The following is an 11,295-nucleotide window of genomic DNA, read 5'->3' on the forward strand; positions in this document are numbered from 1 at the left end:
AATTGTGTATGCCTGAGGACCCAACCTTACCCCACTGTTCAATACCATTATGGGCAGTCTGGCACCTCTGCCACTTTCCTGTACAATCACCTCACCCCCTCTCCCTCTGATTGCCTACTGTCTAAAATCTATTCATCCCAGGCTTGACTATATTTAATGTCTGAGCTTCGCAGCTGCACTCTGTGGTCACATATCTGCAGATTTGCAACTCACTGCCTCAAGAGATTTCTCTTCATCCCAATTCTAAATAACTGATCCTTTTTACATTGTCATAGAATTTATAATCATTTTTTCTCATAATTATTCATTTATTCTCATTGTGCCTCCCCCTTCATCTATTATTGGTCATGCATTTCTGCATCAAAGTACTCTTCTCATCCTTATTGCTATATTTGGCAAAGTTTGAAGCCTCTTATCTGAAACTATTTTGAATGTCCTTACTCATCCACTGATGGATCACTCTTTGGGACATTTTATTGCTTAATTCAACATGTGTTTGGAATCATTGAATGACTGTCATGCAGCATGGAAATACACCCTCTCTATGTTAATCACATTTTCCAGTTGCTTTTTAAGTTATGCGTACACACACACACACACACACACACACACACACACACACACACACACACACACACACACACACACACACACACACACACACACACACACACACACACACACACACACACACACACACACATCCTCTGGTTGTAACCTACCTTGGCAAAGGGAAAGAGTATCTCACTGTGTGCCCATTCTAAGTTCATAATTTTATATAGCTCATTCAGATCATCCCTCAGCCTCCTTCACTCTACAGAACCCCCCCCCCCCAGGTTAGCCATGCTTATCACTAAAACATCCCATTCCAGCCATTATCCTCTCTGCACCCCCTCCAGTGCAATCACATCCTTCCCATTTGTCCAATTTTTGATTATTTTTTTTAGTGTTTGGCATATCTATTTAATGTCATACTTACATTTTTGACTTTATTTTCTTGAGAGGATTACTTACTTTGAGTTTACAATTGACCAAGGGTAGGACGTGCCCATTCCTGTATAAGGTAGGCCTGCCTCTTTCCCCAATGATCCTGCACAGCCCCTCTGCAGCATACTGCATAGATGTTTCCACTTGTTCCATGGTTTATGTGCCTGTCGCAAGTTAAGCCAACATATTTAAGAAGCAACTGCAGATGCTGGAAAAACGAAGGTAGACAAAAGTGCTGGAGAAACTCAGCGGGTGCAGCAGCATCTCTGGAGCGAAGGAAATAGGCAACGTTTCGGGCTGAAACATTGCCTATTTCCTTCGCTCCATAGATGCTGCTGCACCCTGCTGAGTTTCTCCAGCACTTTTGTCTAAGCCAATGTATTTCATGACAATGTTAGAAATTGCTTTTGGTGATATTAATAGTTGGATACTTTGTGCTTCTGGGACAATGTTCAGTATTAGTTTTATTAATTTTAGAGATACAGCACGGAAAAAGGCCCTTCGGCCTGCCGACCAGCCATCGCCGCACATTAACACTATCCAACACACACAAGGGACAACTTACAAATACACCAAGCCGGTTAGCCTACAAACCTGTACGTCTTTGGAGTGTGGGAGGAAACTGAAGATCTCAGAGAAAACCCATGCAGTCACGGGGAGAACGTACAAACTCCGTACAGACAGCGCCCGTAGTCGGGATGGAACCCGGGTCTCCGGCGCTGCAAGCACTGTAAGGCAGCAACTCTACTGTTGTTAAGGTTAGCTGATTGTATGGAGCTTCCAACGCCACCATCTTTGACACATTTACTTTTTATTCCTTCATCATTTTATGGCAGCATAGGTATTTAGGAGTGACAATCAAATCAAGTTACCATCTGCAGCTCTTTTGTCTTCAGATTGGTCCCTGAGGAACCTCTTGCTTGGAAACCTCCACAACACCCAGATATCTCCTGTAAAATAGAACTGCAATATTATTTAAGCAGATACAAATAGCCCCAGTTAAAATAGACTGCACCATCCCACAGTCTATTTTGAAGACAATGCTTCATAACAACATTCTTCTTTTGAACTCTGAAAAAGAAATTGGATGGATTGTCGCTTTTTTGGGGACTTAAAATGGGCAGAATTTTGTTATTTTAATAGTGGCATGAGCTGGGCTCAAGTGTCTGCAATCTTTGAGTCCAATTTTAGAAGTTTAGACAGATATCGCCAATAGCCATTGGCCCTTCTGTTTGTGTTGATGAAGGATCTCACAACTATTGTCCAAAATGGAGCTGTCCTGAGTTCAGCGAGTAGCGGGTTAGGATAACAAGACACACGATGCAACTACACTGCTTCCTTACTGGGCAAAAAGACAAAAGTGCTGCAGGATCTCAGCAGGCTAGACAGTATCCATCATTGAAGGGAAATGAACAATCAACAAACAGGTTCCTTACAGGGACTTTTGAGAATCACCAGAAAACTGCAAGGTAGACAAAAATGCTGGAGAAACTCAGTGGGTGAGGCAGTATCTATGGAGCGAAGGAAATATGCAACGTTTCAGGCCGAAACCTTTCTTCAGACAGAAAACTGCAAGGGTTGCATTTCAAAGTATTGGATCACAAGATTATTTTAACTATCCTGTCTCAAAACAATTTGTAAGTGTTCACTTGGCAAATGATACTGATGGAGTTCAAGTTAATGATGATTTTGGAGTTGATATTGGTTTATTACTGTTACATGTACTGCGATACAGTGACAAACTTTATTTTGCATGATATATAGACAAAATCCTGCCATACTACATCAGCTAGTGCAATATACCGTGTAGAATATGGTGTCAGAGCTCCAGAGAAAGTACCGATAACAACAGTGGAAGGGGACCAAAAATGTACAAAGCCCTTCTGAACTATGACTTATTTTTATGTTTCAGAATGTGGCAACTAAAGAGGAAGAGAAACCACTGGTCCTTACGGAAAAGGAGATTAAACAAAAAATAGCAGAATATAATGGAAACGTCAAAAACTGTTTGGGAATGCGCTTAGTAAGTACAATTAAAATGTAAATGTAGCCATTGTTATAAATATCAAGGTAAATATGATTTGAACACAGTGCCGTTGAATTTCCTGTGGAATCCAGAATGGAGCATGCTGTATTTGCAGTGGATAAATGTGTATGGAAATGAGTCCAGAGATACCTGTGAGCTACTATCTTTAAGCTTCCTCCCGGACAATCTGACTGTCAGTAGTCGGTTCCTCTCCACCTCCAAAGGAACACGCTGTACCTTTTCCATGTGGTCGTTAGTATCAGAGAGGCAATACGCTGCCTTTAGCTGGTCCGCTATATTTATAATTGCTGGACGACTTGAACTGCCACTCAGCTTCCTGATCATTTGCTCTTTAAATTTGGCATCTCACTCTCCCACTCTTTATCAATTCCATAGGGAATGAGAGATCAGAGAGTCAGATAGAGCTCTTAAAGATAGCGGAGTGAAGGGATATGGGGAGAAGGCAGCAACGGGGTACTGATTGGGGATGATCAGCCATGATCATATTGAATGGCGGTGCTGGCTCGAAGGGCCAAATGGCCTACTCCTGCACCTATTGTCTATTGTCTGATGTCCAAGGTATATATGGAGTTCAACTCCTGAATCGTGAGTTTCTTTATGAATTCTAATGATGGTGTTATTTTTCAGAATTCAGACGGTAGTTACACGGGCTTCATCAAGGTGCACCTCAAACTGCGCCGCCCTGTCACTGTCCCAGCAGGCATCAGACCACAGTCAATCTACGACGTGCTGAAGGAAGTGAATCCAGCGGAAATAACAGACAAACGCACATCATTCTACCTGCCGCTGGATGCTATCAAACAGCTTCACATCAGCGGTAGCACCACGGCGAACCAAGTGATCATAGGCTTGCTCAAGAAGTTCATGGTCATCGATAATCCACAAAAATATGCTCTCTTCTACCAGACAAAAAAAGGGAATGATGGTAATTAAATATCTGTTTGTACTTTCCATAATATGTTAGAACACGCAGGGTAACGCCTGTATGGTGGTGAGTAGTCGCTCAAAGAGACGTACCTTTTTCTGGTCGCCGCTGGATTTTCAACATGTTGAAAATTTTCGGCAACCTGCTGCAACTATGACAGGTGCCAGCAAGTTGCCGAAAAAATCGCGTAAGTGGGACGCCCTTTAATCTAAAGATGGACAAAGACTAGAATTCCAGAGTACCCTCCATTTTAAAGCCAGAGAGGGGTTATTCACATAAATAAACAGCCTGAACCAAAATGTCACCTACCTATGTCTCTCACTTCCTTCCTGTGGCTTCACATTTCATGCCCCTTCTCTCCATATCTGACATTTTTTATCTTTTCATCTCAGGCCTTTATCCAACCATCTGCCCACGTAGAGATATAGCATGGAAACAGGCCCTTCGGCCCACTAAGCCCATGCCGACATACAATCATTTGTACACTAGTTCCATCCTACACACTAGCGTCAATTTACAAAAGCCAATCTACAAACCTGCACATCTTTGGAATGTGGGAGGAAATCTGTGCACCCGGAGAAAACCTACATTATCACGGGGAGAACGTACAAACTCCGTACAGGCAGCACCAGTAGTCAGGATCGAGTACAGGTCTCTGGCGCTGTGAGGCAGCAGCTCTACTGCTACACCATGTCCCTCTGTCCCTATGATTATATTCAATGGTAGAGTAAACCTGAGGGGCCGAATGGCCTCTTCCTCCTCTTGTGCATTAGCTTGTCCTCAGTTAGGAATTTGTTTGTTGCTTTGTCTATTGTTTCGCTATAAATCAAAGCACTTGCTAACCCAGACATTTGAAACATTTCTAGTCCACCTGCAGAAACTGAAAGGAAATGAGCAGCCGCTTCTAATCCGTCTGCTGGCTGGTCCAGACACCGAAGCCTCAAGTTTTGCATTGAAGGAGAACGAAACGGGGGAAGTTGAGGTAGGCGTTTGTCATTTATTCCCCCCCTTGTTTGCAGAAAGAAAAGAGCAGCTCGGTTTGTGTTTAGTTTTAATTCTTTTTTTAATGTTCTGGTACATCATTTATCACTAATCACCTTTGAGGTGTCAATGAGTCACCATCTTGTGTTGCTGGCACCAATCTACTGGTGCAACAGAAGCTCTTCCTTTTTCATGGTATTCCAATACATGTGAAGAACTGTAATTTATTCAGTGGCGCGTGCTGGAAAAACGCCAGCATTACAAGTGTAATGTCTGTGAAATGTGTGTGCGTGGAGTTGGAGTGTCCTGTGCAAGATGATATGAGCAAAGAAGCCTTGACATGAGTTATTGAAGCAGAGCAAGTCTCAGAGACACTGACAAAAACTGCTGCTCAAAATCCCAATAATCAGGAAACAGCACAGGCCTGGCATTCCTTTCTTTCTGAGTCCTTGCTAACGTTGCACGGAATACATTCAAGGAACGGAAAAAGCACAAAGTCTTTGAGTCGCACTCCCTGACGTAAATCCACGGACCTGTAAATCCTTTTTCTTTTGATTACTCTTCAAATTTATTTCTGAAAGTGCTGATTTGATTCTGCTTCCGCTAACCCAGACTGGCAATGCGTCTCCGTGCCAACCAATTTAGACTTCAGAGACTGAGCGCAGAAACTGGCTCTTCGTCCCACCGAACAGCAATCACCCCGTACACTAACACTATCGTACCAACGTCAATTAGCCTACAAACTGGAGAAAACCCACGCGATCACAGGGAGAACGTACAAACTACATATAGACAATACCCGTAGTTAGGATCGAACCCGGGTCTCGGGCGCTGTGAAGCAGCAACTTCACCGCTGCACCACCTGCCAGTGTAAATACAGGGTTCCTTCGTCACATTCCACTCTGCTGCCATTTACATCCATGTCCTCTGGTTCACAAACCTTTCATCTCTTTCTTTAATTCATTCATGGCTTGGGAACATTAATAGCACTTCTTGTCTACAACTAATTGCCATTTAACTGCCTTTGAGACAATTTAAAGTCTATTATATTGGTGTTTCTGGAGTCGCGTATAAATGCTAGACCAGATAAGCAGGGTGGATTCCCTTCCCTGAAGGACATTAGGTGTATTAAGTAGGAACTGTAGATGCTGGAAAATCGATGGTAGACAAAAATGCTGGAGAAACTCAGCGGGCGAGGCAGCATCTATGGAGCGAAGGAAATAGGCAACATTTCGGGCCGAAACCCTTTGGGGTTTGGGCCCGAAACATTGCCTATTTCCTTCGCTCCATAGATGATGCTGCACCCACTGAGTTTCTCCAGCATTTTTGTCTACCTTAGGTGTATTAATAGAGCAGGTGGGTTTTTATAACATCTGCAGTTTTATGGTTACTGTCATGGAGATTAGTTTATATACATTTTTTTATTCCAGAATTTTTAAAGTTAATTACTTAGATTTAAATACGCCAAGGTGATATTCAAACTCGTCTCTTGATCAATGGCCCTTATGCCTGGCGACTAGTTCACTAATTTAAACACTCTGCCACCTGGCCTGTATCAAATTGAAACAGTTTCTAGCTATCTAAATCCCTCATTATTTTGAACACCTCCATCACATCTCGTGTCACCTCTTTGCTCTAAGAGGCATCCAGTGTCAACAGCCTTTCCCTGAAGCCTATGTACATGATGTGTGAAATCATCCTAAGGTCTGTGTCTCTTTCATGAAGTGCCATGGTCACGATTAGCAGCTCTACTCCAGAGGTCGCTGACTTAGTCTTTTGGAAAGTTTCCTTTGCTTTGTACAATTCTGCCAACATTTGTGAGGGCAGACATCCTTCATGATTTGCCTTCTCAAAATGTCCCACAATCAGAAACATTTATGTACATCCACACCTACGTCTCTGTCAGCCTGCATCCTTTTAATAGAATTGTATCCTGTAACAATTTAACTCATCCCTGTAGAAACAAGGAACTGCCAATGCTGATTTACACAAAAGGACACATAGAAACATAAACATAGAAAATAGGTGCAGGAGTAGGCCATTCAGCCCTTCGAGCCTGCACCATTCACCATTCAATATGATCATGGCTGATCATCCAACTCAGTATCCTGTACCTGCCTTCTCTCCATACCCCCTGATCCCTTTAGCCACAAGGGCCACATCTAACTCCCTCTTAAATATAACCAATGAACTGGCCTCAATTACCTTCTGTGGCAGAGAATTCCAGAGATTCACCACTCTCTGCGTGACACAAAGTGCTGGAATAAATCACTAGGTCATACTGCCCGACCCGCTGAGTTACCCCAGCACTTTGTGTCCTTTTAACTCATCCCTTTCATCCTAACAGGAAATATTGCCACAATTCTTTGTATTAATTTCATTTGACATTTGTCTACCCATTTCCATCAGCTTGTCCTCTCGACAGCTGTCACTATCCTCGCCGCGGTTCACTTTACCTGCAAATTTATCATCTTGGAGTTTTGAAAAGGTCGACTGTGCAGGCAAATTATTATTCTAAAACCAGTCGGAAGTTCCAACCCCTCCCTTGGAAACTATCACTTCCTCCGGTGCAAGCAAGAAACATTTACCAAAACCGTTGTTTCTTACGGAGGCCACTGACTCTTTTATTTCAAAGCATTTAACCTTGTGACCAGACTATTAAGTATGCCTTTCATAAATCCCCACATACCTTATCTACTGCATGGCCCTTATTAACCTTCTCTGTAATCTCTTTAAAGGTCTCGAAATAGGTTAAGCAAGTACTATATTCTCTTTACACCATGCTGTTTTCATTAATTAGATCACATTGATCAGTACTATTTGTACAGATTATTATGTTTTGAAATTTCCTGTTATTATTCTGCAGTTTAGTTTAGAGATACAGCGCGAAAACAGGCCCTTCGGCCCACCGAGTCCGCGCCGACCAGCGATCTCCACACATTAACACTATCCTACACCCACTTGGGCCAATTTTTACATTTACCAAGCTAAATTAACCTACAAACCTGTACGTCTTTGGAGTGTGGGAGGAAACCGAAGATCTCGGAGAAAACCCACGCAGGTCACGGGGAGAACGTACAAACTCCGTACAGACAGCACCCCGTAGTCAGGATCAAAACTGGGTCTCTGGCGCTGCATTCGCTGTGAGGCAGCAACTCTACCGCTGTGCCACTGGAATCACCCATTAACCCCAGTTGCTGGGGTTCTGTAACTGTATCCATTTCCTCAGTTTTTGAACAAGGGTGTAACTTAAGAAATTCTCTTCCTGTCCCACTATTCCTAAATCTAAAGAGGATTGGAATGTTATTGCCAGTATTTTGGCAATTTCCTCCCATCCTCAGCAGTCATAAAGTTATACCGCATGGAAACAGGCCCTTGTGCCCAACTTCAGTCCAAGAAACAACACAGTGGGTCTGGTAACTAACCTAACTACAGGAAGTTTTTGCTGTACCTCCACTACCTTCTCTTTTGCCTACTTTAATCCATGGTCAAATTTAAACAATTGTGAAACATTCAATTTATACTTTGGAATGATCCTATTAACCTTTAGGAACTTTTTCATTTCTGCAGTGGGATGCCTTTAGTGTGCCCGAATTGCAAAATTTCCTCATCATACTGGAGAAAGAGGAAAAGGAACGGATCCACCAGGCACAGCAGAAGTTCGTTGCGTTTCGTCAGAAGCTGGAGCAAGCCTTGAAGGCAGCGGGGAAACCGGGCTAACCGGGTCACAGAGACACCAGACTCTGAGTATGAATCTATCTTTAAGTATTGCTTGAGTCATTTGAGCAGATTATGTCAAGGGGCAAGTGCAAGAAGGCATCAACATAGCCACAGCTATGAACAACGTTACAGCCTGCTGGAGCTCCCACTTTGGACTGACCAAAGGAACCGTCGCTTTTTCTTAACATTGTTTGATATAAAAACCCCTGAAGGCAAAACATATTATGGGCCATCTTTAAAGTCTATTCAAAGAATACTGTGAATCTAAAACCCATCTACGCTTGTGTATTTCTTTGCTTTTTCATGTCAAGATTGGAAATCGCCTGTACATTTGGGTATGGCAAAAATCACCATGCCATTCCGAGACCACAGGGCACTGAATGCACCAAGGTTGTGTTGACTGTTCTGCTGTGCACCAAACCATTATCTCCAGCATCTTTATGACTGCTCACAAAATATTGGTAGCTTTTTCTGCATGTTATACCTAACTAATTGTTGTTCATTTCAAAGAAAAAAACCAAGTGATGCATGCCTGAGAGCTCTGTGTAATTGGATAGAATCCCATTGTATCCACAGTTGTCCCAATGTATACAACTTTCTGGATTGGATCACTTAAGGAGAGTTGTGTTGTGTCATGGACAATGAAGATCTCTAGTTACAGGCAAGTGACCAAACGCCTCGTTACATAAAACATTCAACATGCACCCTGTTTGTCATTAATAATACATCTCTAACTATACAAAAAAAAACAATAATATTGGTAGAAATGTCCCTAAACTTTATGAATAAATCATCTTTTCGTTACAGTTGCTGCTTCCAAATATTGGGAAATAGTTTTGCATTTTTTATTCTAGTGACCTGCTGAAATCTGCTTTTGGTCGTGTGCCATTCCACTTCCTCTAGCATTGATTCTGTATTGTATTAGTTCTGATATATTAGTCTAATTTAAAATTAAATCTTTATTGAGAGACCATTCTTTAGTTAATCCTGTGATTTAGCTGCTCCAATTACGTTTAGAACCTAGAAAGAGCTCCAGCGTGTCGACCTTAAGGATTTTTCCGCACTCAAGCATCTTGTGTTAGGGTGTGGTCGAACTTTTATCATCTTTCTCAAAGGCCAAATGGATAACTTGTGTGGGAAGTGCAATTATCACATTAGACCAGGGGTTCCCAACCTTATTCGGCCCGTTTACCCCCGGCAACTTTAATAGCACATAACAATGTTATTTCACTTATTTATGAACAACTAATGATGAACAGATACCCGTATACCAGAACCAAACACAGTCAGCCAATGAGAACAAATATGTACAAATTCACAACCTGGAGGTACATTTAACCCAGGTTGGGAACCCTTGCATTAGACTCTTTAAGCAGCAGAATAGAGGAAGTTTTATCTATAACTGCAAATAATCTCTGAGTGTTTTAACAGTACTGGCTAATTTCAATAAAATAATCAGATTTCAATAGAGGCCGAGTGTAAATAATGTCTTATTCTCAGTAATGGTCCTCAAGACTCCTCATAAAAGCCAGAGGCAAACGGATTCTGGGACAAATATGTAATATTTAGGAGAGGTGACCAGACCTGAAACCCGGGCAAGTTGCTGAACAAGGGAGAGGCAGGACTTGGGGAGAGAAGGTTGTAGATGAGCCAGCAGTAATGGGCCGTCGAGGTCTGAGGGAAGAAGTCATCAAATCCAGCAGGGTGAAGCTTGTGATTTAAACACAGCGGAAGAGTGTGACATCTGAACGTGCGCTGATTCACTCACTATTAATGCCAACCTTGACACCTACACCATTCATGACTCTGCCTACAGTTCAATCCGCTTGTGCAGGACGGAACTGCAGGTGCTGGTTTACACCAAAGACAGACACCGAGTGCTGGAGTAACTCAGCGGGACAAGCAGCATCTCTGGAGAAGAGGTATAGGTGACGTTTCGGGTTGAGGCCCTTCTTCAAACTGAGAGTGTTCAGATTGTCTTTGTTAGGCTTTTTTTTGCATTGGTACTTGATAAACATTATCACTGTCAGGCAACCTGAGTATTTTGTTTAATGTCTTGCCCAGGTGTATTTAACAAGAATATTCACGTTATTTTTGCTGTTCATTATGAAACTGTTTTATATTTATGCCTAAGAAAGAACTGCAAATGCTGGAAAAATCGAAGGGAGACAAAAATGCTGGAGTAACTCAGCGGGTCAGGCAGCATCTGTGGAGAACATGGATAGGTGACGTTTCGGGTCGCGACACTCCCATCAGTGAACAAGTCCGGAACTGAAATGTTGTCTGTCCATTCCTTTCCCCGATGCAGCCCGACCCACTGAGTTTCCCAGCACCTTAGATTTTATCTCGCATGTATAGATTCTTCCCATACTTTTTTCAGAGTAAATAGTTAACTAATCTCTTTTTTAAATCGGTTTCTTTTTTCTTTTTTTTACAAAATTCACTTAACTCCCAACTATTGGACAATGCAGCTGAGACATTTTCAAATGCAATAAGAGCCTCAACGATCAAATTTGTAAGTGACCTCTTTAACTTAAATATGAATAAAGGTGTATTTAAAGATTACTGTAATTTATTGTACAAACTTACCTTTGTGCAACAGGGCCCACCTACCATTGAAGGTTCCCCTGATACT

At 42.2% G+C, this 11,295-nt stretch overlaps 1 protein-coding gene across 3 annotated transcripts in view; it reads left to right on the forward strand.

Moving 5' to 3' along the window:
- rassf5 (Ras association domain family member 5) overlaps nt 1–11,088 on the forward strand; it is a 69,882-nt gene extending 58,794 nt beyond the window's left edge. For all 3 annotated transcript variants that reach the window (XM_033042957.1, XM_033042958.1, XM_033042959.1), the window contains 4 exons: nt 2,900–3,010; nt 3,662–3,959; nt 4,826–4,941; nt 8,511–11,088. In XM_033042957.1, coding sequence (XP_032898848.1) covers nt 2,900–3,010; nt 3,662–3,959; nt 4,826–4,941; nt 8,511–8,660 — 675 coding nt within the window. In that variant the 3' untranslated portion in view covers nt 8,661–11,088. The remainder of the gene's footprint in view (nt 1–2,899; nt 3,011–3,661; nt 3,960–4,825; nt 4,942–8,510) is intronic.
- Nucleotides 11,089–11,295: the final 207 nt, after the last annotated feature.

The sequence above is a fragment of the Amblyraja radiata genome, chromosome 24 (assembly GCF_010909765.2).
Source record: "Amblyraja radiata isolate CabotCenter1 chromosome 24, sAmbRad1.1.pri, whole genome shotgun sequence".
Taxonomy (NCBI): Eukaryota; Metazoa; Chordata; class Chondrichthyes; order Rajiformes; family Rajidae; genus Amblyraja; species Amblyraja radiata.